This window comes from Coffea eugenioides, chromosome 2, assembly GCF_003713205.1.
Source record: "Coffea eugenioides isolate CCC68of chromosome 2, Ceug_1.0, whole genome shotgun sequence".
Lineage (NCBI taxonomy): Eukaryota > Viridiplantae > Streptophyta > Magnoliopsida > Gentianales > Rubiaceae > Coffea > Coffea eugenioides.
The window spans coordinates 49,899,907-49,927,575 of NC_040036.1; the positions used below are offsets into that span (position 1 = coordinate 49,899,907).

The 27,669-nt window shown below is 36.9% G+C and overlaps 1 protein-coding gene across 3 annotated transcripts; it reads left to right on the forward strand.

Annotated features, from left to right (window-relative positions):
* The first annotated feature begins 2,625 nt into the window (after positions 1-2,625).
* On the forward strand, positions 2,626-27,669 carry LOC113762369 (protein LONG AFTER FAR-RED 3). 3 transcript variants are annotated; one of them, XM_027305792.1, is made up of 15 exons: positions 2,626-2,791; positions 2,884-3,047; positions 3,850-3,951; positions 15,930-16,002; positions 19,342-19,448; positions 19,530-19,653; positions 21,195-21,389; positions 21,739-21,824; positions 23,485-23,592; positions 23,716-23,811; positions 23,902-24,000; positions 24,127-24,201; positions 25,608-25,739; positions 25,882-25,997; positions 27,182-27,669. In XM_027305792.1, exons 1-15 carry the CDS (start codon positions 2,671-2,673, stop codon positions 27,354-27,356), a joined length of 1,773 nt encoding a protein of 590 aa, XP_027161593.1. In that variant the 5' UTR covers positions 2,626-2,670; the 3' UTR covers positions 27,357-27,669. The 3 variants fall into 3 exon arrangements, with proteins under 3 accessions (XP_027161593.1, XP_027161594.1, XP_027161595.1); XM_027305793.1 differs by lacking the exons at positions 2,626-2,791; positions 2,884-3,047; positions 15,930-16,002 and having other exon boundaries at positions 3,865-3,951; XM_027305794.1 differs by lacking the exons at positions 2,626-2,791; positions 2,884-3,047; positions 3,850-3,951; positions 15,930-16,002 and adding an exon at positions 18,503-18,583.

The window sequence follows — 27,669 nt, forward strand, 5'->3', positions numbered from 1 at the left end:
AATTAGTTCAAACCATGAGGTATCGAATTGTATGTTTTGAAACTATAGGGGGTTTTTTTGTATATTCACTTTACCTTAAGGGGGTTTTCTATATTTTATCCAAAAACTAAAGAATGCCTAAAACACATAAAATATCTGAAACTACATATTAAAAGATAAATAAAGAAAAGATCAAACAAAATTTGGTCCATATTTCTTAACTCAACCTTTAACATAACAAATCTGGATATTAGGCCTAAGTCTGTTGGTTCAAACGAGACTACCTAAGTAACTTTAATAGAATGCATGTAGCCTAACTAAAATGAACTAACAAGTCCAACTCAAAATTAAAGCAACTCAAACTTAAATCCTAACAAAGTTATTCTCTACAAACTAATCAAACTCAATTTTCAGTCCATGAACAACTTCACAAACAAGACAAGGTAAAACAATAAGTAGGTCTGACATAGGAATGCAAATTAGTCCATGGTACAATCTAAAACCAGTACAACTAAAACAAATAAATTCATCTACATCACATATGGAAAAAAAGAAAAAAAAAAAGAAGAAACGAAAGGAAAGAAAAGAAATAGAAAAAGAAAGTGCAACAAAGTTGGAAACAAGAGATGAAAGCAATAGTTTTGGGGAAAGCAAGAAGGGATGGTCAACTCGGGTCAAACGACTTTGACTCGTTCTTGACCAGTGAAGTTCATTGGAAATTTGCAAGGCTTCCCGGCCATCTGTATTGGAAATACGTTCCAATGATTTTTAACATGCACATTTTGCACAAAAATAATCCACGGGATGCTAGAAACGTGACTAAATCATCAGATCTAGACCAAAAACTTCATATTCTCATGAAAAAAGTGACCAAAACTCAAGAACATAAAGAGACTTCAATGCCATGTTTCTACCCCAAATCTCAACAAACCTCAAACTAGATTACATATTCAAATTCTTGAGAAGATGAGTACAATATGCTAAAGTTTCTAGTTTCAAAACAACCACATCAAAATCTATCATTTGCATCCAAAAGAAAACATAAGAGAAGTTCCTCTACTCAAACATGAATCTAATCTTCATTAAAAGAAGGAAGAAGGTAGATAAAGTTACCTAGATGCTTCTTGAAGATTGTAGAAGCAATGAATCGGAGGTGAAGATTGAATGAAGGTAACTCCTCTTTTTCCTTGAAGAACCTAGAAGTTCTAAGAGTTAAAAAAGGGTCAAATTCAAGTATGATTTCGAGGGGGGTTTGAATGATTATTCCCGAAAGACTTTGATAGAGAAATTGTTCCTCCATAATTCTAGCAAAATGCAGAAACAAGAACTGCTCCAAATGGACTTAAAACAAAGGAGAAAAAGGTAGTTGAACAAGGCTGGTTCAACAGCACTTTTTTCTCTATTTTTCTAGAAAAATCTCTTTTTTTTCTCTCTCTTTTGTGGCTCCCTTACTCCTTTCTCCTCCCTAACCCTAAAACGCCAAAAGATGTTTGAGTGTATGTGTGTAGCATTAAAATCGATCAAAACTACCTCTAAACCTAGATCTAATGGTGTAGAATGGGAGGTGAAAAAAGGTTTAGAAAAGGTTGACAAGTGTCTTTTGGGACCCTTTTTCATGCGAATTTCGTGGGTATTCTAGATGAATATCAGCTGGAAGTTATAGATGGGAGATGGTATTGTGTGTTTATGGCAAAATTTTTTAAAAAATGCAACAAAATTGATGAAAAATTGAGTAGGAAAGGGCTTCTACGAAATCGATCGTGGAGCAGAAGAAAATTTATCGAAGTTACATACTTACATGTGCTCGACAGAGGTTTGAGAGGTGAGGCTGGGGGCAGCCTCATCACTGGCGGCTAATGAGGGGCCGCCATGTGGAGGGCTACTCCTAGCTAAAAGAATGAGCCAATGGGTTCTCTTTTTTCAGCCTTTTCTCTTCTCATTTGATATGTTTTGCATGGCCTTTTATCTCATTTTGCCTGTGATTATTGTTGGGTTTGTTTATCCTTTTTTGTTTTTTGGGTTAAGGAATTGGGTTTTAGGGTGGCAAGGAAAATGGGTTATTTTTGTTGATTTTCCCGAATTTTCATTCATTTTTTTCCTTGTCTTGTCTTACTTTTCTTCGCACAAACCTACAAAAATAAACTTAAATAATTACTTAATCAGTTTTTTTCATCATTTTTTTGAAAATAAATAAATAAAAATAACGATACACTTGAGATGGAGAAATTTTTGATGTTTTATTGAATAGTTTAATGATTATTTGGACCATTTAGTCTAACTAAAAATAATGTCAATACTCCTTACTTATAATCAAACATGAATTTTTATTTTTTCAGATAAGTGGAAGGTATTAAATTCAGAACTTCCTACTTACAATCCTCTTTAATTATCATCCAACCTAATTCTCTTAATCAAACATAACTCTTTTTTTTTTTTGAATCAGACATAACTTGGTAAACAAGAAACAAACACTAAAAGATTACATGCTTGAATTATTACACTAAAAAACTATCCAAAAAAAAAGACCCCAAAAACTGTTAAATAATAATATAGAACATTTAGATTGTTCGAGGCTCGATTGATGAGGCTGAGGCTGCATTTAATATGTCAACAGATAAAATTAAATCATGCTTCGCTTCTCCAATACCTACCATCCATCATACAGAAATTTACACTCAGTATTAGACAAAGATGAGAGTACGGTGGTTGAGTGTTTCAGCCACAATGGCCATCCTTCTCTCCATAGCCTCCCTTCCTCTTCTTACCCAAAACACCATTAATAATTGCACCACCTTCTCCTCCTCCTTCTCAAGTAAGTGATAATCTTTCTTTATTTTGCCTTTTTTTTTTATGTGAGGAAGCATTTGTCTACATTTCAATTGAACTTTTTTCCGTTTTTGTTAGATTTTTTGAAGATTTTTCGAAGTAAAACTGTACAAAGAGGAGTGGCAGATTTGATTGTGACCAATGGAACCATTTTCACCAGTGATGATTCTCTGCCGTTTGCTCAATCCATGGCCATTCGCAGCGGTCGAATTATTCAAGTTGGTGACTACTCTTCTGTCCAGGTAAAACTGCAACTCTTCTCTGTCCTTAGCTTTAAATTTCTGGTCTTATTTCACGCAGTTCTCAATTGTTTTTTCTTCAATTTATATTTACTTATTTCGATTGAGTACTCTTTTTAATTGGGGAAACTAATGATGTCTTAGCAAGGTAGAAAACTTGACTCTGTTCCTAGAGAAAATTTGTTGCATTTGGTGTTCGGCAGATTTTTGTATGTAATTTTGTTGAATTGGATGGATTTCTTGAAATTAAGTTTATATATAATATTATTAATAGATGTTAATATTTGTGAAGTAAACAAGGAATAATAAGATGATAATTGAAACAACAAAAGAAGTGATGGGATTCAAAAAGCAATAAGATTCTACCAATTGGTAGGCAGTAACAGATTTTTAGTTGCTATAGCCCGTTCCCAAATGCAAGTAGTTAATGTTTAATAAGACCAATAACCGAACTTAATTGCCCAGCTTCTGGTATATTGTTTCTTTGAGACGGTTGCAAGCATTAGTCTTAGAAATTTCACAAGATTTAAGTTTTAATTCCAGTTATGTATATCAAGATCAGTCAGATGCAGTTTCTGCTTTTTCAAAGCTGTTTATTCTTTTGGTTCGTTCTTCCATAACTCGTAAGCCATTTAAAAGAAGGAACAGAAAGAAAAGGCACTTTGATGTGAATCTTGTCTGTTACCAAGTAGAATGATGGACACCTTTCTTGGAACGAGAAATAAAGCAAAATGGTTATATGGCTGTTTTATATGACAGATTGCTAACTGTTATTTTTTCTTATTCCGAGTTTATGTCCACTCAGGATTTGGCTGGACCGGGCACTCGGGAGTTAAATCTTGAGGGCAAAATGGTGGTTCCTGGATTTATTGATTCCCACGTGCACTTAATTTCTGGAGGATTACAGGTTCAGCAGCATTCTACTTTTCTAATTGTAACATTTCTCTTTTCAAGTGTATATGCTTATAAGTTGCTGTCTTGATAAACATAAAGTATGCTTTGTGATATGATTCTTGCAGCTGTGGGTGATTACCTTTTTAATCTGTATCTCTTGTGAAATGGCTAAATTATACATACAGGATTATGTTATCTTATATTTTGTTATGATCAGAGAAAAGATAGAGGGAAAGTGAAGAGAAACTCAGAGAAAGAGCAGAGAGAGATTGAGAGAGAAAGGGAAGCAGGAGAATTCTTATAGAGGAGAGAGAAATTCACAGAATTGTACCAGCATGATCCCAACTCATACAGTCGGCCGTAGTTACATACAAGCGATAACTGTTCAACTGTTTTGCTGACTCAGCTAACTGAATTTTATTCCCTTTCTAGGTTTCTGACCAACTCAGATGTGTACTGATTCAGTGAATCAGTATGAACAAGATCTGCACAAGTAATGAAATGAAGTCATTGCATCACTGCCCCATTAAACTAATCCTAGTGTGTACGATTGAAATTTTGGAAACTGAGTCCTGATCACAGGCACATCTTCCCAAGTTGCATCAGCTAAATCCAGATTCTCCCAATGAATTAGCACCTGATCGACACTCTGATTGTTCCTCTAACTGACCCCTTTATCCAATACAGCAATTGGTGCCACCCTCATTACTCCATCTTCTGTGAATTGAGGCAATTCTGTATGCACAACGTTCCCTTTTGTTGATGACTTCAGTAGGGACACATGGAACACTGGATGAATCGATGACCCTACAGGAAGTTCTATTTTGTAGGCCACCTGTCCAATCTTCTGCAGCACCTTATAAGGTCCATAATATTTTGAAGACAGTCTAAGATTCTTCCTTAATGCTACAGAAGTTTGCCTATAAGGTTGTAACTTCATATATACATACTCTCCTTCTGCAAAGCTCCTTTCTGTCCTGTTCTTATCAGCCGCTTGCTTCATCATATTTTGTACCTTGAGCAAGTTCTCCTTCAGTTACATGTTCCAGTTAACTCCTTTCATTCAACTAGTCATCAACTGCAGCCACTGCTGAGGATCCACCCTTAAGACTCAACTGATGTAGTTGATAACCGTATAGTGCTTGGAAAGGTGACTTTTTCAAAGTGGTACGGAAGTTAGTGTTGTACCACCATTCAACAGCTGTGAGACATTCCTGCATTTATGTGGCTGTTGAAAACAGATACACCTTAAAAATGTTCCGAAACACCTGTTAACCCTCTGTTTGTCCATCAAATTGGAGGTGGCATGCTGATGAAAAATTCAGTTGTGTTCCTAATTTGGAAAACAACTCTTTCCAGAATATGCTTGTAAAAACTCTCTGTCAGAGACAATGCTAAGAGGTAGTCCATGTAACCTAAACACCTGATGAAGACCTATGCTACTCCTTTGACAGTGAAATGTGATGTCATAGTAAAGAAATGGGCCAACTTAGTGAAACGATCCACCACCACATGTATCACATTGCATGCCTCTGATTTAGGCAACCCCTCTATGAAATCCATGGATATGTGCTGCCAAGCTTGATCAGGGACAGCTAATGGTTGCAGCAATCCTGGATACTTGCAATGCTCTCCCTTTTTCAACTATAAAATTTCACACTTCTGCACAAACTCCTCTTCTTTCTTGAGTTCGGGCCAGTAGAAATTGCTCTTCAATTTTTGATGAGTTCCTTGATTTCCAGAATGACAACCTAAACATGACTCATGCATACTAGATAACAAGTTCTGCCTCAAAATGCCATTTGTTCCTATGAAAATTCTGCCTTTATATTTGATTAATCTTTGACTATAAGAGAATTTTGGCATGTCAGCAGCTTTAGTTGTCAAAGCAACCAGCAACTCTTTGGCTTTGGGATCACCATTATAGCTATCCACTACAACAGTCAACCACAGTGGGTTAACTGTAAAGATTGCACAAGTTTCACCCTCATTTACTCCTATTCTAGACAAAGCATCTGCAACCACATTGTCTTTCCCCCTCTTGTATTGTATCTCATAATCCAGTCCCATGAATTTGGTAAGCCACTTCTATTGTAAGGGTGTAGTAATCTTCTGTTCTAATAGGAATTTAAGGCTCTGGTGATCAGTTTTAATAACAAAGTGACTCCCCAGCAAATAATGTCTCCATTTATTCGCTGCTGTGATTAATGCCAGTAGTTCCTTTTCATAGATTAATAGAGAGTGGTTCTGTAATCCCTACGCTTGGCTCATAAAAGCTATAGGCTGACCTTGTTGCATTAACACTGCCCCTAAACCTTTGTGGATAGCATCCGTCTCAAAGTACAAACTATTTACTGAAATCAAGGAGAGCTAGAACAGGAGCACTATTCATTGCCTTTTTCAATTGCTCAAAAGCTATATTGGCCTGTTCACAACATTCATAAGTATTCTTTCTCAACAAATTAGTTAATGGTTTTGCAATTAAATCATTACAATTGATAAACCTCCTGTAATACCCTGTCAATCCAAGAATCCCCTGAGACTTTTGACATCAATAGGCCTGGGCCACGAAAGCATGCTTTCAAAGCCATCACACCTGCACTTGTAACCACATGTCCTAGATACTCTACTTGACTTTTTAAAAGAGCATTTGGAGAGTTTGGCTAGTAGAGAATTGGTGCTGAGAACATTTAAAACAAGTTTGAGGTGTTGTAAGTGAGTTTCAAGTTTGGCTTGTAGACAAATTTCCTATTATACGGTTCAAAGATGGAGTTCATCGAGGCTTGAAAGGTGGCTGGGGTATTAGTCAAGCTAAAATGCTTGACTATAAATTCATAGACTTTGGTGAGTTTTGAAAGCTGTTTTGTGGATGTCTTTTGATCCATTTTGATCTGCTGATAACCAGATTTGAGGTCTTATTTGCTAAAATTTTGGCTTCATATAACTCATCAAATAAGTCATCAATAATGGGGATTGGAAATTTATCCTCGATGGTTAACCTATTTAGTTGTCTGTAGTCAATACTGAATCTGCATATTCCATCCTTTTTTGTTTGACTAACAAAACAACTGAAGCAAATGAACTATGACTGTGTTAAATGATGCCACTTTTCAACATGTCTTTGACTTGTTTTTCCATTTTAGATTTCTGCAGGTGAGGGTATCTATAAGGTGGTATCCTAAATGGTTTGGCATAGCTTTTAAGGGAATTTGATGATCCAATGATTGGTGGGGTGTAATTGTTTAGGTTCTCCAAACACATCATTGTACTCAGCAAGTAGTTTATGTAAAGAATCAAGATCTGTGGTTACTTGTGAGTTGTTGACTTTGATCATGCTACATTGTTGCATGACTCTTCTAGCCATCCTTGACCTGTAATGCTGTTCAGTGGATTTTCTGCCCAATTTTGCGACACCTTGGCTGCCTCTTCCCAAACAACACCACCTGTTCTCCATCCTTGTCAAATGCTATTTTCAACTCTTTGTAATCAAATGAAACTGGACTATAGGCCTTCATCCAAATCTACCCCCAAAATCAGGTCATATGGCTCCAAATCCAAGATGTGCACATCCTGCTCAAAGGTATGCTCTGCATAGACCATCTCATCTTTGGAATCCAATTGCTGCAGACTAGTTCTTTTCCATCAGATGCTCTAACTTTGAATGGTCTGTGGGCTTCGAATTGATCTATAAAGTTTTCAGTCACTGCTGTTTTCAAGAAACAGTGAGTACTGCCCCTATCAAAGAGTATGTCCAACTCAGTATCCTCCATCTGTCCAATCAGTTTGATTGTACTAGAAACCATTTCTCCTGTCATTGAATGGACACACAGCTCCACATCTTGCTTGCTGATCTTTCGACTGTATTCAATAATTTTGCCTTCAACTTCCTCTATTTGACTCTGATCTTCATCATCCACTAGAAGCATGTGAATACCTTCGCTTTTGCACACATGAGCAGGACCAAATTTCTTTCCACATTTGAAACACAAATGATGCTACTTCCTATATGGATTTTTTGCAGGTGTGATCTTTTGTAAGGCCTAAAGCAACCTAAGGGGGGGTTGTGAATTAGGTTGATAGAAATTTTCACAAATGATAGCGAATTCACCCAATATTTTCTACCAAATGAAATGCAATAAGAATATGACAATTAATCCACACAATACAATCAAATGAAAAGAGAAACAAAGTAAAAGATAGACAAACCAATTCATAGTGGTTTGGCCACCCTCCTTGGTGCCTACGTCCACTCCCAAATCTCCAAACTTGGAGTTGAATCCACTAAGAGCTATTTTCAATGTTGGTGAAGTAAACCAACTTGTACAAAGAAGGTCTCACCCTTTACTCACACTAAGTTTCCCTACTCTAATTGAGCCAAATGGTCTTACAACTCTCTCTAGTCAATCCTTTCTAAGCTTCAATTGAATGCCCACCCAACCAATGAAGAATTCTTCTCACTTTTCAACCTCACACACCGAATACAAGTACACACATAAAGAGTATTTTTCTGTAAAGTCACTCTTACAAAGCTTGTAATTCATGTAGGCATAAGTTTTTTTAATTTTCAGACTTGGAGGTATTTATAGATAGTGAAATTTTGCCCCAAACTTCTCTCCAACAGTCAAATGACTAGGTAAAAACTAGTCATTGGAGGGTTCAAACGTCTGATTGATTGCGTCTTCATCCGATACTGCATCCGATCAAATTGTGGGTTGTTTTCTCTTGGAATTTTAGACGGCTGATAGGTGATTCGTGTGTCTGAGAGAGATCGGTAGCTTTTCAAGTTTTGCATTTAATTTTTGGGCCGCTGATGGAGTGAGTTAATGTTTGACACTTCATCTGATGTGATTTGCTTCAATGTCCGGACGGCCGACCATTCATTATGCGTCCAATGCTTTGTCTGATAATAAGGAATATCTTCATTCTGGTGCTTTGGACGTCCGATCAAGTGACAATCTTTATTCCTTCTTATTTTTCATCTTTACTTTTCCCAAATGTTTGAGCACTTTCTTTTGAAGCTTTTTGAACATTCTACTTTGTGAGCTCCAAGCTTGAGTTTACGCCATCTAACAAATCACAAACATTAGTATTTCACATCATTATTTGTTAGCCATCAAAACAAGAGTTCATCTAGACCATGTGGTCTTCATCTTCTTGAATGCAGAGTTAGAGAAGGACCCTACAGATTGCTTGGAACTGCTTTCTCCCTTGTTCCCAGAAAAAAAAAAAAACTCCAGAGCTAGGCTAATGTATGCTATTCTTGAAGGAAGATTTGGATTTCTTGGAGAATGCTTCAAGAGCAATTTCTTGACCCCTATCAGTTTCAAAGGCTTCTTGAAGTGAGAATGGTTTATGCATCTTGACCACTGCATTGATCTCATCTTGCAAACCACTCAAGAGACTGGAGATGAAAAGGATTCACTCCAGCCAGGATTTTTCATCCATACCAGGCTCAAAGTTCCTCAAATCTCTCCTAGTAGGCTAACACAGAGGTGGTCTGTTGCAGCTTATTGAAAGCTTCTATCCCATCTGAGAACAGGTACTTTGGGAGGAAAATATTTAGTCACAGTATTATGAGTGACCAACTAGTATTTATAGGAGTATAAACTTAACAAACTATTTACAAGAATACCCTTACTAATTTATTATCTACAAGAATACTTATATTCTCTTAACACTCCCCCTCAAGTTGGAGCATATATATCATAAGCATCCAACTTGTTACTAATGTATTTCACCCTAGAGCCCCCTAAACTCTTGGTAAACAAATCAGCTAGTTGATCTACAGACGGTACATGAGATGTCTTGATGACTCCATCAAGCAATTTCTCTCGAATGAAATGACAATCAACTTCAATATGTTTTGTCCTTTCATAAAACACTGGATTTGACGCAATATAAGCAGCCGCCTGATTATCACACACTAAATTCATAGGCTGTTTATGCTCAAATCCAAGTTCAAGTAACATGCTCTTCAACCAAACCAACTCACACACAGTGTGAGCCATAGTGCGGTATTCAGATTCTGCACTTGATCTGGAGACAACTGTTTGCTTCTTACTCTTCCACGACACTAAATTACTACCAACAAACACACAATATCCTGTGGTCGATCTTTGATCTGAGGTAGAACCAGCCCAATCTGCATCACTGTATCCTTCAATATCAGTGTGTCCATGATTTTGATACAGCAACCCTTTTCTAGGAGCACTCTTAAGATACCTAAGAATCCGTATAACAGCATTCCAATGACTAGTACGAGGGGTCTCAAGAAATTGATTAACGACACTCACTGGAAACGAAATGTCAGGTCTCGTTACAGTGAGATAATTTAATTTGCCCACAAGTCTTCGATATTGTCTAGGATCATTTAGTAATGTACCTTGATCTCCTACTAATTTCACATTAGGATCCATAGGAGTATCCATAGGTCGACAACCTAACATCCCAATTTCACTCAGCATATCTAGTACATATTTCCTTTGACATAAATAAATCCCATCTTTAGATCGAACTACCTCAATACCCAGAAAATACTTTAAATGACCAAAATCCTTTGTCTGAAAGTTTGCTTGCAGATCGGATTTAAGTTTCTGGATCCCCACAATATCATCACTTGTAATCACAACATCATCCACATAAACAACTAATAAAGGGTTTGTTTGGATAGTGTATTATTTGAAATATTATTTGGAATAATTACTGTAGCACTTTTTGTGATGTGATGTATGTGAGATAAAAAGTAGTTGGAAATATAAAAAGGTAGGTTGGAAAATGTGTTTGTGATGCAAGCGAAATATTATTTGGGATAATTTTGGTATCCAAACATTCACAAAATCTTACCAACATTAGAATGCCGATAAAATACAGAATGATCTACTCCACATCTTGTCAGACCGGATTCCATGACAACACTACTAAACCGGCCAAACCAAGCCCTAGGAGACTGTTTCAATCCATATAAAGATTTTTTCAGACGACAAACCAACCGCGAATTCTCCCCCTAAACAACAAAACCAGGAGGTTGTTCCATATATACCTCTTCTTCCAAATCTCTATGTAAAAATGCATTTTTCACATCCAACTGATGCAATGGCCAATTATAAGTTGCTGCCAAAGAGATAAGAAGACGAATCGAGGTAATCTTTGCAACAGGAGAAAATGTTTCTAAGTAGTCTATTCCATACACCTGAGTAAATCGTTTAGCTACCAGACGAGCCTTCAATCGATCAATAGAACCATTAGGCTGCACTTTTATAGTGTACACCCATTTACAACCAATAACAGGCTTACCAGAAGGAAGAGGGACAAGATCCCAAGTACCATTTTGTTCCAAAGCAGACATCTCTTCTTGTATAGCTAATCTCCAACCAGGATGATTAAGAGCATGGGTAATAGACTTAGGAATGGAGACAGAATCAAGGGAAGCAACAAAAGAAGAATATGACAGAGAGACGAGAATAAGAAATAAAATTAGAAATAGGATGAGAAGTACAATGTCTCTTACCTTTGCGTAAAGCAATAGGAAGATCTAACTCAGAGGAGGGCGTCATACCTGGATTTAAAGATTGAGAGTTAATTGGTGAAGTGCGTGGCATATCAGGAACTTGCTCAACCATGGAACGACGAGAATAAAATTGAAGATTAGGACGAGATAATCGAGCTATAGAATCTGGTGGACTAGATAACTCAGGTAATAAAGATGAAGGGACTGGTAAAACAGGAGAGGAAAAAGAGGGACACTGGTCTAACTCACAAGGCATACTGTGTTTCATAAAATATGGAGTGGATTCAAAGAAAGTAACATCAGCACAAGTAAAAAATCGATTTAAAACTGGACTGTAACATCTATACCCTTTTTGTGCTCATGCGTATCCTAAGAAAACACACTTAATAGCACGAGGATCTAATTTATCCACCCAGGGAGCAAGCTGATAAACAAAACACGCACATCCAAAAATACGATGAGGTAATTTAAACACAGATTCATGAGGAAAAAGAACGGAGTGAGGTAATTGGCCTCCAAGAATATTAGATGGCATGCGATTAATTAATTAACATGCAGTTAGAACTGCATCACTCCAAAATTGTTTGGGCACATTCATGTGCAACAAAAGTGTCCGAGCAACTTCGATTAAATGTCCAATTTTTCTTTCATCAACTCCATTCTGTTGTGGAGTGTGAGGACAAGAGGACTGATGAATAATACCGGACTTAGTCATAAAGGTATTAAAAGGAGTGGAAAAATATTCTTTCGCATTATTACTGCGAAGTATACGTACAGGCACACCAAATTGATTCTTTATTTCTGTAACAAATGCACAAAAAATGGAATACAATTCTGAACGATCTTTCATTAAATAAAGCCATGTAGCTCTTGAAAAATCATCAACAAAGATTACAAAATATTTAAAACCTAACTTTGAAGCGATTCGACTAGGACCCCAAACATCAAAATGAACTAGCATAAAGGGTTCAGAAACCCGTTTATTGACTCTAGGAGAAAAAGAAACACGATGATGCTTTCCTAACTGACAAGACTCACATTCTAACGAAAACAACTGACTCAAAGTAGGAACCAACTTTTTCAAATTTTGTAAAGACGGATGACCCAAACGACGGTGAATTTCAAGAGGAGAAACAGTAGCGGGACATGCAATCGGACCATTGAAGTTGAGAAAATAAAGACCATTATGCTCATGCCCTCCACCAATCGTCCTCTTTGTCTTTAAATCCTGAATGACAACAAAATCAGGAGAAAAAGTAACTGAACACTGTAGAGATTTAGTGAGCTTACTAACAGAAATTAGATTAAAGGGCAAACTGGGTACGTAAAGAACAGAAGACAGCGGAAGAGATGGGTTAATTTCTACAGTGCCTAATCCTTTAACTTTAGTGGTAGATCCATCAGCTAAAAAAACATGAGAAAAGGAAGTAGACTTTTGAAAATTAAAAAATTTTTTAAAGGTACCTGATATATGATCAGTAGCCCCGGAGTCAATAATTCATGAGTCATTACCTTTTTGTGCTAAAGAAGCAGAGGGAAGAGATGCATGATTTGTAACTTGGTACTATAGGAATTTAACATAATCTTTCTCGGATATAGTAATAGTCTTCTGGGACCCATGTGCTGAAGAACTTGATTCAACTTGGTCAGTGGTAACCGCATTAGCAAAACTTTCAACGATAGCGAATAGCACTTCAAACAAAAGGCAGTCAAAATTCGCGATGAACAGTAACGCGTGAACAGTATTTTTGAACAGTCGCATGAACAAGTCAATGAACAGTATCGCGTGACGCGATGACCACTATCACGTGAGCAAGACTTTTGCTAGATGTTTAACCCTAACCCTAAGACTTTTGCTCTGATACCATGAGAACAGGTACTTTAGGAGGAAAACATTTAGTCACAGTATTATGAGTGACCAACTAGTATTTATAGGAGTACAAACTTAAAAAACTATTTACAAGAATACCCTTACTAATTTATTATCTACAAGAATACTTATATTCTCTTAACACCATCCATTTCTCCCACTTCTACAAACTTTCCGTACAACTCATTCCCAAATTCCTTCCAGCTCATTTCCCCTTTATCTAGCTTGAAACTCTGGAACCAAATGTCTGCCTAGTTGTTCCCCAAGTGTAATTTAGCTAGATTCATTAATTGACATTCAGGAATCTGATACACCTGAAAGAATTTTTCACATTTTCACAACCATTCTCTGGGATTCTGACCATTGAAATGGGGAAACTCCACCTTTTGGAACCCCTGGTAAAGCCAAAATTCTTTCTTGATTCACCCGTCCAGTTTCCCCAAACCTAGGTCCTTCCCCCTGTAAGACTCTGTCAGGAGTGCCCAGAGTCCCTCTCTGTATTTGCTAATTTCATCAAATTATTGAATTGATTGGAGAGAGCTGCCATAAATCCCTTCATTTCTGCTACTGATGATTCAACGCTGCCCGAATTGGCCCCCAATTTCTCCTCTAATGATCTTATGGCACCCTGTGTAGAATCCATTAATCCTTGAATTTTCCCTTCTTGTTTCTTCAACTGTTTTTCAATCGAGTTCCTTCTGCCATTTTTTTTGTGGAGGAATCGCATCTACTGGTCCGAGGATCAGTAGATCTGATACCAGATGTTATGATCAGAGAAAAGGTAGAGAGATAGTAAAGAGAGGCTCAGAGAGAAAGAAGAGAGAGAGATTGAGAGAGAAAGGGAAGCAGGAGAATTCTTATTGAGGGGAGAGAAATTCACAGAAATGTACAAGCATGATCCCAACTCCTACAGTCAGCTATAGCAATATACAAGTGATAACTGGTCAACTGTTTTGCAGACTCGGCTAACTGAATTTTATTCTCTTTCTAACTAACTTTCTAACCAACTCACGTGTACTCATTCGGAGAATCAGTATGAACAAAATCTGCACAAGTAATGAAATGAAGTGATTACATATTTTTTTTCTGGAGCTCCATGAATTTAACATAAGCCTTTTGCATGACAGTTATTTTAATTTGTCTGGCATCAAGTATTAGGGTAATTTTAGGCATTAGTGGAGACCTATGAGATCAAAGTTTAACATGTTTCTATGAGTTGCGTCATCAAATTACTCATGTCTGTAGGGCAGGATGACTACTTGCCACTTTTATCACTTTGACTCTACAGGAGATAAAAGTGATAAATTGGGCAGGTGGGTGGGGGTAATTTGGGGTTAGGAGAGTTTGCCAACAGATTGCTCTGTTAAGTATTTGCTGGAAATACTCTGGGTCCTATTGATCATCTATATCCTTCTTGTTCACAGTTGCCTGACAAATGGTCATAACCAGTAGCTATATTATCCAAAGCTTGAAGCTTCAATTTTTTAGGTCCTTTAGCTAATTACTGTAATAAATTTTGGCTCTTAATATCTAATTGGTAGAAAATTGGCTTCTTGATTGATTCTAAAAGCTACAATTTCTTTGGATCAATCTAACTAAAAATGTCATTTTTCCATTCTCAACAGCAGACCAGATTATCGAACTCCATACGGCTTTATTTAACACAGAAACCTTCTTTTGAAGAAAAGAATGCCACAATTAATTGTCGCAGGCTGTCACAGGCTTGAGTGACAAGAAAATTCTCTTTTATATCTTCTTTTTTCCTTTTTTTTTTGTTTCTTATTGTTTCCCTTTACTCTGGAAATAATCTACTTCTAATCTTTGAAGTGTATCCCTATCTTCAATTAGATGGTCATTAACTAGAGCTGCTTTTAGGCTTTTATAGTAAAGAAGGTTATTGCTTCCCATTTCTGTTGAAATTCTTGCTTCTTATTGTGATCTTTCACCTTTAACTATTATCCTAAGCAAGATCATAAGAATAATTCAACTATTGTTGGGATCCCAAAATATGAGCTTAATACAAGCTATAAATATATTTATGTGGCAATTAATGTTAAACTATTAGAAACATTAATTGTAAAAGATTCAAAAGCATTGTGCTCTAATATTGGTTGATGAAATATAAAAAGAATGAAGCACCTTACATCATATAAAGAGCTAAGACGTGAGTAAATTAGCTGCTACTTAATCTGATTCTGTTACCTTTTAACCCAAACCTAGGCCTACTAAAATGCTTGAGCACACAGGTCTGAAAGAAAAGCAATTTATCTTTTTTGTTCACTTCACCATCAATGCAACTGATTATTGAAGGTTATTGCATCTGTTACTTCCAAGATCTTGATATAAGAATTACATAAAAGGCTTTGATATGGGTTATCTTGCTCGTACAAAAAGGTTTACTTATTTAACTCAACTTCGTACTTGCATAAGACAATAAAATAGGGGATTCACACTTGGAACTCTATTCCATCCTCAGTTGCTTATTTTTTTGTTTGGGAATCGAATGAAGAATAGCCTCAGTGTTAGGGGTAAATTTCCAGATTAATGGCCCTTGCTGTGCTTAGGAGATGTCATAAGTTTGTTATACTAACTTTGATCCTGAAATGGGAAACAGATGGCACGTGTAGAGCTTCATGATGTAAAAAGTAAAGATCATTTTGTGGACAAAGTGAAGGAAGCTGTAGCAAGTATGTTCTTTTTTATGTCCTCTCATATGGTTATTTGTTTGTTACGAAACTAAAAATTCCAAAGGGGTTGTATCACTCTTTTCCACACATTGAATATCATACTCGATATGTTTCATCTTATGTCTTTATGTGTTTTTAATGTTTCAAATGGTAAGCTTGGTCCTTGGGGCCTGATTTAAGTGTTTAGTCAACCTATTATGCTACTACTGTAGCTTTCATATGGGGTCTTGTATCATTGCGATAGTCTTGTAGCTTTCATATGGGGTCTTGTATCATTGCGATAGTCTTGGTCATTCAACGTCTGTGTTACATGTCCATGAGGTTTTAGTTATTAGTCATTTCAAGTCTTTATGTTAACTCTGATGATTGAATAAAGAGGTTCTTTTATGGGGACAAAGCAACCTGGTTATAACTTTCTTGTTTCAAGGCATTAAATATAAAACATGTCTAAAAGTCAAAAGGGAAATGTTTAAAAATGCTTATCCTTTGTATGCATTTTAGTAGCTCATAAGCATGGGATATATGTTCTGCCTTCAGCACGAACTGATTAGTTTTGTAGCCTTTGAATGCTATTAGTTATGATGTATTATTAGCCAAAAGCATTATCTTGACAGATGTGCTGGCAGAGGAACATCACCCGGGGCTTTGGGGGGGCGGGGGCGGGGGCGGGGGAGGAGAAGAGCAGCCACCGGAAGAGATTTGGCAATTTTAAGAATCTCAATATCCAAAGTGCCATAGTTTTACGAAAAGACATTCAAGCTTTTGGAATACATCTTTGAAGCTGGGGTTTATAATCTGCTTTGATATCAGTGGATTTCCTAGTGCAGCATTTTGTTGGTGGAAAGTGTTATACTTTTGGGTAAAATACCAAAAACCCCCCTGTGGTTTGCCTAATGTACACTTTACCCCCCTCTGGTTTGGAAACCTACAATTTAACTCTCTGCCGTTTCAACTAAAGTGAAAGTCTGATGGAAAACATCTACAATAACAGTATTTGAGTGCCACGCACTTCTGCTAAGAGTTGTGGTTGTGATAATATTTTCACTTGCCAAAGATACCCCCGTGTGTTTATCGAAAGCATTCTCTCTACCAAGTTCAGGATTATCCCAAGTAAAAGTGGACAAATGATCATGGATTCCTTTGGTGCTAGAGAAGTGTGCAGTGCAGATCAGGGCTCCATTTTGTACGGCACGCATAGCTTTCCGACCACTTGGATTGCTGTGAAAATGAATTGGTCACGCTTTACATGCCGCCAGCAAGACTAATCATCAACTTGTTTAATGTAGCAACCCAATCAAAGAGGAACTGGAGCAGTGTTGGCGAGAAAATGGACTCCGGAATCAGAAGTCAGGATAATGTTCCTGGTAATTCGGTGGTTTCGATGAACACTGCACTAGATAATTTGTTTTCACAGTTTGTTTATAAGGGCAGTAAAGTTGAAAGCAGTGCTTCCTGTTGGCAAATTCGTCGGCCTTGTGCTGAAAAAATCATGAAATGGAGGGATGAGAGAATGGAGAGGGAACAGGGTCATTTGAAGAATGGGACAGAAATGGTTGGGAAGGAAGTAGTGTTATTAGGGGAGGAGAAGAATTTGGAAAATGGATCTCGAAATAACGGTGGGATTGCATCAAGGAAAAGAAAAAGTGGCGAAGAGGGTGGTCGGAAGAAGGCAAAAAAGGAAGTTCGAGTTGTTTCTCCTTACTTTGTCAAGTCTGCAGATAGGGAAGTAGTGGCACAGGGGGAGGAGAAGAATTTGGTAAATGGAAATGTTGAGATTTTAGGTGTTAATTTTGGGGAAAAGAAGAAAAAGAGGAGACAAAAATCAGGGCTAATGCTGTGGAAAAGAGGGTGGAAGATGAGCATAATTTAGGTGTGGAAGTAGATAATATTACTGGTAGTACTTTGGAGAAAAATGGATGGGATTCATTGGTTGATGATGGGGTTGGAGATGGAGAGGGGAAGGAGAAGAAACGGGAGGATTTTAGTTGTTTGAGGCCAATTGGGTTTTTCTGTGATGAGAAGAGACCGGAAGAAAAGAGGATTGACTTATAGAGGGGTAATTTTGACATTTTCCATTCAGATGTTAGTTTAGATGTTTTCCGTCAGACTTTCACTTTAGTTGAAACGGCAGGGAGTTAAATTGTAGGTTTTCAAACCAGAGGGGGGTAAAGTGTACATTAGGCAAATCACAGGGGGGTTTTTGGTATTTTACCCTATACTTTTTTACATAATTTGCGTAGGTTATGCCATTTGGTGATGTTACTGACTTCTCTCCTATTGCTAATTATGTTTCTATTAATTGAGAAGCTCTGATAAGTTCTTAGTTCGCATTAGGCATTAACAAGGTTTCAAGGTACTAGACTTGTGATATCAAGGTCAAAGCTGTTGATCACCCCATAACTGTATTTGAAAGGTTTCATTCTCCTAATCTACTCCAGGTGAGATGAGAAATTGCCTTCAAATTGCCCGACGGTGCATTAGGAATCACTTTCTAAGTCGACCTTTCTCTAAATTAACTTATCTGGTGGAGAATTTGTCTCAAATCTGAAGCATCAGAATATATGAGAGAAGGGCTATGATGGTAATTACAGGGTGTAACCTTTTCTGATTTATTGAAATGAATTTTCCCATGATGGAGTTGTCTTCTTTTTAGCTAAATTTGATGTGCTGCTGCATAAATGTATTTTGTGGATTTTAGGCTTTGAATAACAAGTCCAATAGTTGTATTATATTCTGCTCTCTCTCTCTCTCTCTCTCTCTCTCTCTCTCTCTTCGGACTCTAGTTTGATTATCTCAAATGTGGTGTTCTAAAGGCTGGTCATGGAATGGGCTTTATTAACTCTGGAAAATAGAGGATCTTGAGGACAGAATAGTTGCTGATTTCAGCCTTTGAGCTGTTGACGTTTAAGATTGAGGAAAAATAACCAGAAAAACAGGAAGAAGAGTGTGAGAGTTGTGTCAATATTCCTCAGATCGGTGGAAACACCAAATTCTGTACTCACACACTAGCAGATGTTGAGTACATTGTTCTGCCATTAGAACTGAGATATGTATATATTCTATTTTTGGTTTTTGCGACTGTGAAGTAAAAAACATGATTATCAGTAGGCTAAATCTTCTAAGCTGCCTGTACTTGTTTAATAACTCAAAGAACATGAAGATTGATCTGTACTTGTCTCATAGGGGCTTTCCGTGCAGTTGCACCAAATTATGAATATTCCTGATTCTTGTTTTCCTTTATTTTGCTGCCCGCATAAATTTTCTTTTTCTTTTTTATCATTTATTTGTGCCTCAACTTAGAGCATCTCCCTCCCTTTTTTGTTTCCAAAACTTATAAAGATATGAAACAAGGATCTTGGTTATTGGGTGGAGGATGGAATAATGACTTCTGGGGAGGAGAACTGCCAATGGCTTCTTGGATTGATGATATTACACCCCATAATCCTGTAAGTTGCTTGCACTTCACCTTGAGAATTACCATGGGATGCAGGTATTGTCGTTGTAAGCTCATGTATTCTTCTATGCAGGTCTGGCTGTCAAGGATAGATGGCCACATGGGCTTGGCTAACTCTTTAGCACTAAAACTTGCGGGGACATCTAGTTACATGAATGATCCAGATGGTGGAGCTATTATTAGAAACAGTAATGGGGGTAATTTCAACTTACGATTTTGTCTATCATTTGCTTGTGATTTTCAGGGCAAAATTTTCCAATTGAAGAATGACTCTTTAGTTAATACTAAAGGTAGTCAAAGAAAAAGTGTTATTCATTCTCCGTTTTACATAAGAAATGATTAGATGGATCAGTAGTTTGACTCCAATAATACAAGTCTATTGAAGAGTGCAGTTAAGAACAATTATCTATGAATTATTCTTGTTTTCAAGACGCTGTAATTTTCCTCCAGAATAGCTCTTCTCATCCTGAGGCCAAGTTGTTGGTAGTTTAAATCGCAATATTGTCTGTGTCAAGACAAGTGGGTGGACTTCAGTAGACGCAAGTAACAATAAGCTGCAGTCACACAAAACTAGACTTAATCTAATTCTCACCATTCTTTGCAGCAAGGAAAGATTCTTCGTAGTGGTTAACAAAATATTTATGCTTGGAAATACAGGATAAACTGGCCCCTAAAAGAGTAGATAGTAACCTGTTTGCAGTTTTACTCTCATGTTATTAAAAAAAAAAAAAAATTGCTTTGTCTATCCAATCGTTTTTCTTTAAAATGACTTTTTTTTTTCTGTTTATCCAAGATTTTCTCAGAGATATCAGTACGCGCTTCCTCTGGTAACATTTAACATTGCAACAGTATAGTGATTCTGCAACTTTTCAAGGTATTTACGTTTTTAGGAGATGAATTAGGCATGCTTAGTGTGTTTAGAAGGACGGTTGGTTGATGGTCAGGAGAAGGAAAGTAGGAATGGAAAATGTTGAAAATTCTACTTCATGCGAATTCTTCAGCCAACTACTTGAGAGGTATTTGCAGTTATAAGATGGTTCTGTTCCTTTCATGGCTGCTGAGTTATCTAGGTCTGGAAAGATGCTTTGTATTATTCAAAGTTTTTAGGGGATTTCTAGTTTGAAATTAGTGCAAATAAAAGTGCTCTTGCTGTCATTGCATTTGGGCTGGGACTTTACTTGCTTGGATGAATTTACTTCTTTTTTGTTAAAAAACTTATAAGGTAATTGAATGTACTTTGAGTTGTTGGAGTCTTTCTCTAAAGGTAGCCCAAACTCAGTGCTCTTGTAGGCTTCAATTCGGTGAATGTTTATAGCATTGCAAAAGAGCTTTCATTTCTCCCAAGCAGTCAATGAGATTGAGAAAACCATTTTCTCATTGATCTTAAAATGAGATTCATTGTATCTAATAAAGACTGATAGATAAACAGCAATAAATACCAAACAGCAACTTATTAGGCATAATTTTAATTACATGGTGGCTTCATCTCCTCAGTACTTCGGGCTGCATGCCATCTTCTTCACAATGCAATTCTATGATTCCTGTCAACTAAAACACCTATGAACACTGCCACAGTTCTAAGACAGCATACATGTTGACTTCCGTTTTCAAATTCATGGCAAGATTCAACTTGCTAAACAGAAGTTAGACTGTTTTGTTTTATTTATTTATTATTATTATTATTAGTATTATTATTATTATTTTTTACTTTTCCTCATAATGGAGAAATTGACTGCAGAAGCTACAGGCTTATTGGTTGACTCTACAATGAAACTGATCACGTCATGCATTCCAGAAGTCTCAGTAGATGTGAGAAGGGAAGCTCTTATGAGAGCTAGCAATCTTGCATTAATGAGGGGTGTGACAACAGTTGTTGATGTTGGGAGATATTTTCCTGGTTCATCAACAGAAACCTCATGGGAAGATTTTTCAGGTTCTTGCTTCATGCTCGTCATTGAGACTTCTTCTTTGAATGTATGTCATGTTATCATGTATTGTTACAAAAAGGTTCTTAGAATATTTCAGTGTTGCTATTGCTATGATAATAGCTAAAGCACTTAGGAGAGGACCAAGAAAGCTAGTAATTAGGTCTAAATGCAATAATTGGGAAACCAAATTGGTATCTCTACTTTCAAGTTGATTCGAAAATTTAAGTGTCTGGATCCAACAAATTAAAAGCTCATTTGTCTGGTTCTATTGAACTTGTGAAGCATGTCTTTGAGTGCTCTATTAAGGATATCAATCCAGCATAAACTCAGTTTACTCTTTTTTCATGATTGCAGATGTGTATACTTGGGCTGATTTGGTTGGAAAGATGTTGATCAGAGTCTGCTTATTCTTTCCAATAGAAACATGGGCACGTTTACGTGTATGGCTTTTTTTTTTGGGAGCAATACATGTCTGTTTTTAGATTATTGGGAAAGGCAAAATCTGTTTAAATATTTATGAAAGGTGCTTAGTCACCTTAAGTGAGGCGATATTTTGAATGGGGCAACAACATAATTATAGCAGACTGCAAAATACTTGGTTTGAGTATATACTAAGGATTTTGTAATTATTGGATTTAGTGATGTTATGGCTGGGCCTTGTGAGGATGCAAGGGCCCTAAGAAGAAGAAGAAGGAGGGGGGGGGGGGTTTGAGTGTGATACCAGAAGTCTGAGCACTCAAGTCCAACTTGGGATATGCATTTTGCGCTAGCGAGTACAGAGCCCAAACAGCTGGACTCTCAGGTTGCTTCTTTGGTCTGCAGGGTCAGGGCATGACATTAGGCTACACAAATATCAACATGATAAGTGGAATGAAAAAGTATGGAGATTCTTTTATGCTACTATATTTATGGAGGTTGTTTATTAGTAAAATGGGTAACCAGGCCCACCTACTGGATATGATTGGCAGTTTATTGAAAAAAATATATTTATGGAGGTTGTTAATGTTTCACATGCATGTGGACTAAATATTAGGAGCATAAAGATTTACTTGCGGTGTTGCAGGGCAAAGGTATTAATTGCACTATGTTGAAGTGGTCAATCTTTCCTTAGCTCATTGTCTTTTTCACTTCAATTCATTTTACTATTTTGTTCCATTTTCTTGCTTCTGTCTTGTACTGGTGTATGTTTTACTGCATGTATAATCTTTAGAAGATTCTGTAAATTCTCTTTGTGTTCTGAAGACCGCTGTTTTTTTTCCTTTTTGTCTTAAGATATGGTTTCCAGTAATGTGATTATGTGACTTGAAGATGACAACTTATCCTGAACAATGCTGTTTTTATGCTGCTGTATGTGGTGCTGAATCTATAATGTGTCGAAGATTGCCTAAACACTTATCTTGTTCCAAGACTATTGTTTCATCTAGTTTAAGGTGAATTTCTAGGATGTTTCTGATTCTCTTAGAATTATGCCTCTGAATGCTCTATTTTCTAATCAATCATTAAGCTCTTCTGTTTTAGGAGATGGAATTATGCCTCCGGTAATTTAGTACCATCCTTCCATTCAGTTCTAAGGGTTTGGACAGAAAAGAGTTACTTTTATACTGATATTTCTAGAAATTATTGTGGAGTTCTAGGACAAGAGGTAGACCATGTATCTTCACTTCTCCATAAATTGTCTCTTTACTGAACTATTTTTTAAAATGCTGCAGTGTTTTATTGAATCTTGAACAAGAAGGTCTATCAATACCAATTATCCAAATTGAATTCCTACTTGCTGTTAAAGTACATCCCAAGATAATGGCTACTTTTATCGGCTAGAAGCATATACCTTCTCTTTCAACAGTTATATACATGAAGGAAGTTAGAAGCCTGATGCAAGTTCCCCTTTATCTCCTTAAATGTTAATAAACTTGCTTTGGTGGAGTCCCCATATTGCTGAATTCTCAATTATTATATCTTTAACTCTCTTTGAAATCTGTGCCCAGTCAAACAAAGACATTCAATCTGGGCCAGTTGGAGTATAATGCGTGAAACCATGGGTTGCTAACTTAATTCATGACCTTTAATTTTCGTCCTAAATGATTGTATTTTCTTGTCCAGGATTTAAAATATAAGGCAGGCCCTAAGCTTAGTGAAAAGATATACTTGGGTGGCGTAAAGGCTTTTGCTGATGGATCATTGGGGTCAAGTAGTGCGCTTTTCCATGAGGTAAGCATGATTTTCTTACGCTAAAGTAACTTTCTTTTTGAAGGTGAACTTCTGTTTGCCATATTTTCCTCTTGGGCTATGAGTTTACCCAATCATACTAATACATATCCACTTTTTATCTAGCCTTATGTTGATGAACCTCATAATTCTGGTCTAGAAGTAGCAGATATTAATAGTCTACATGGAATGACTGTTTCAGCAGATAAAGCTGGCCTTCAGGTGATTTATATCATGTTGCATAGATCCGATCCTCTTTTTTAGTTCTTCGTGTTTAAAGATATTGACAATGTTGCTTCTGCATCCTTCCAGGTTGCCATACATGCAATAGGTGACAAGGCAAATGCCTTGATATTGGACATGTATGCATCAGTGGTCTCTCACAATGGGTTCAGGGACAGAAGGTTTAGGGTAAATCTTAAAAACTGATGGACTATAATTTGTGCAAGATAGGGGTTCTCATTTTTCTTCTTGCCTGATTTGTGGTACTATTCTTCTTCAGTAAGATGAATCTCCAATACTAATGAATACTTGCAGATTGAACATGCTCAGCATTTGGTGCCTGGTATGGCATCCCGATTTAGTGAACAAGCTATTATTGCTTCAGTTCAGGTATCTCACTTACATGCTTAAAATTGCGGCATTACTATATATCCTAATCCTTTGTCACTAACCTCATTCAACACTGCTGCATCAGGGGGGGGGGGGGGGGCAGGGCATGCGGTTGGGCGGTTCCAGGGGAGGAAGTGCAAGTGAGAGGTCCCGGTTTGGAGCCCTCGCACGTGCACTTGAAAAAAAAATAAAAGAAAAAAAGAACACTGCTGCATCAGGGTTAATCTAGCTCGCAACTTCTGCTGGCTAATGCTACTTAATAATTTATTCCCTTTACTAACTCTTCCTCATTAAATTCTGTTTCTTTTTATCTTCCATTCATAAACTCCTGAAATTCAAATATGCTCTTGTGACAACTTCGCTTTGTGCAATCAACACCATAAACACTGTCCAGACTTCTGCCATAATGAATAGTGTGTAAAATGCATCCCTTTGCTTTGCACGTTTAATGCACAGCTTCTTTGACTGGAATGGTCTTATGTAAACACTCTAGATGAAAAATGTTCCCCTGGCTTAACTGGATGAGTCTGCAATATTTCTATATTAGCTCCTGTTGTAAGTACTGGATCCCATCCATTTTCTTTTCTTTTTGCTTTGTTTAACATAATTCATTTGGTGGGAAAAAAATGATCCAAGACTGTCAATCCTTGCCTTTGAAAAGTATCAAATGATTGTGTATCTCCAATCTATGACAACAGGATTTCTGTATCTAAATTTCTAAGCCTCTTTGAATGATGTATTAAAATTTAGAAAAAGAATGAAAGTATAAGAGAACAACTAAGATGTATCACATTAGAACGACCTAATGGAAGAGCGAACAATTTGTTCCTTTGTAAGTTTTAAAGCATAAGCAACTATTCTATTAGTAAACTGAGAAGATCATCATTCTTAAATAAATCTATGTTGTGTTTTACCAATATTTGGAACCTTCAGAACTCATGTGTGTTGTTTCATAAATAAAAGTTGAACATGCGAGGTGATCCTTGGAGACATTATCTAGACACACATTAGTAAAATCAAAGGTTCATACATATTAAACCGTGTATCAGGATTTTGGATGGGTGTTAATAGTTGAAATCCATTGAAAGAAAAATTGTGGATGACTGGGTAAGTGGGAAGCTGTGGATCCTTTTGCTCTTATAAAAGCTTTACAACACTATAATGGACGAACATCTTTCCTTCAATTTAGGGGGAGGAATGAGAATTCCAGTTGCTCCCCAGACCCTGTGGTGCAACCCCTTTTGGATTTTCCAGTGCGCATGCTTTTTGCTTCTTCTTTTCTACATTCACTTTGTGTAATTTCCAACACAAGATCAGCCACAGAATCCACGTCTCTCTGCTATTTTTACAAGCATGTTTCCACATTTTTGCATTAGTAGTTTTAGTTAAATTCCAATATCTTGCAGCCTGATCACATGCTGGATGATGCTGATTCTGCAATAAAGAAACTTGGGATAGAGAGAGCAACAAAAGGATCTTATGTTTTCCAGTCACTTCTTGCCAGTGGTACAAAGTTGGCATTTGGCTCCGATTGGCCGGTGAGAATTTATTGCCAGCAAGTTTTGTGCTGAGATCCCACATTTATTATTGTGTTCTTGTCAATGGGTTCAGTCAAAATACTTGGACTTGTTTATCGCAGTGAAAGTTGCATTCTCAAATCATCTTGTTTGATTGTTTCAGGTTGCAGATATTAATCCTTTAGGAAGCATAAGGACAGCAATGAAAAGAATACCTTCTGGTTGGCACGAGGCTTGGTCATCATCAGAGTGCATGAATCTGAGTGATGCATTAAAAGCGTAAGAAACATTTTCAAACTCTTTACTTTGGTTATCTGTATATTTAACCTTGATATGATTTATGTTTTTCTTCAAGGCAATGGGGCCTTTCCTTTATCAGGATTTAAGGTCAAAGAAACCAAGGATTTTTCTTGTTGATTTCAATTATCTTATTTTGCTTTTGCCTTAAGCATCGATTGTCTTATAATTGCTTCAAGATTTATTGGTAGCTTACCATCATAAACTCCCGAGTGTGAAGCTGAATCTATTCCAAAACACAAAATTCTGCAGCATAATTTTAAGTAGAATAGTAGCTTATAAAGCAAAATAGAAATGGGGATATCACTGGAGCAAAGATTTAACTCGACGTGAGAGTGATTCTGGCTGGCCCTAGCTAAAAAGAAAACTTTTATTGCTGAATTATTGCTTTTGAAGATGTTTCAGCATAATTGATTGTCTGAATTAACTTAAAATGAATGCAAAATTACCCAACTCCATAATTGACAATGTGCACAGTATGGCTAAATGAAGCACACTGCTGGGAAATTGACAGAGACATTTTTTACAACTTGACTATTGGTTGTCTTGGCTTTCCTTTCATATGTTATGAGCCTTGCTTTCTCTTATACTTACTGCATTCTTGGATTACGAATAAGTTTTAGCAGAAGTGCTGAAGATCCTTGACATTTCCTTCACATGTGAGGTCCAGGGTTTAAAGTCCACCATCCCTGGGGAACATAGGACAATACGTGTGTGTAAGCTAATATACCATCCTTCGAGGGAGAAGACACCTCTCCTATATTATCAAGCAATTTATCTATGTTTTGCGCATAGGATATGTGCATTCATTTTGCTAAAATCTAGATCATATAGTCATACTCTTCTTTAGGTGCCATAAAAACTGGTATCAGTTTTGTTCTTCTCCGTGCTACCATATTATTTTTCTCTTTTTTTAACTAAAAGAAGCTGGTTGAGAAAAGAATTGCATGAGTTGGTATAGTGGGAAAATGTTATGTAAACTTCCACTTTCCAGAATGCATCATCCTGTCTCAGAATCAAGCAATTTTCTCGATTTTACTCCCTTTTCAATCGGAGATTTGGTTTTCTATCCTATAATGCTTTCATGCAGACAGATTATAATTACAAATGATCGCAAAAACTTCTTCTCAATTTTAGTGTAATACTAATTTATCTCTTTCATGTAGATATACCATATGGGCTGCTCATGGATGTTTTCTTGATAAAGATGTTGGATCAGTATCTCCCGGAAAATTGGCAGATTTCGTGGTACTATCAACTGATTCATGGGATGAATTTTCAAGAGAAGGATCTGCTTATGTTGAGGCAACATATATGGGTGGCATCAGGGCATTTCCATGAATTTCTTGATTATGTGCATGAAGGAAACTGTAAATGTCAAATACCTGATGGATCTCAAATTCTTTTTCCATCTTATGGACGATTTCAGTGGGGCAAGTTAAGCTTTGTGACAGGAGCCGATATCAGTGTATGAACGATATCAGAAGGCAAAGGTAACAGCCTCAGGTGGGTACCTCGCTGCAGTCAGTGGCTAGGTTAGGAATTAGTTCGTTTTAGAAGGATTGAATTTAGTGGTGATAAATGACACGAACCTAAAACTTTCGGATTGATCTGATATAGCCTGAAACATAATTTTAATTTACTAATTTACCAT

Excerpts from the sequence above, each read along its gene's own strand:
- LOC113762369 (XM_027305792.1), top strand. The coding sequence starts at position 2,671 with ATGAGAGTACGGTGGTTGAGTGTTTCAGCCACAATGGCCATCCTTCTC. Across the intron at positions 21,390-21,738 it reads CTCATGGGAAGATTTTTCAG|ATGTGTATACTTGGGCTGAT; the intron begins GTTCTTGCTTCA and ends TCATGATTGCAG. Across the intron at positions 25,740-25,881 it reads CATTTGGCTCCGATTGGCCG|GTTGCAGATATTAATCCTTT; the intron begins GTGAGAATTTAT and ends TGATTGTTTCAG.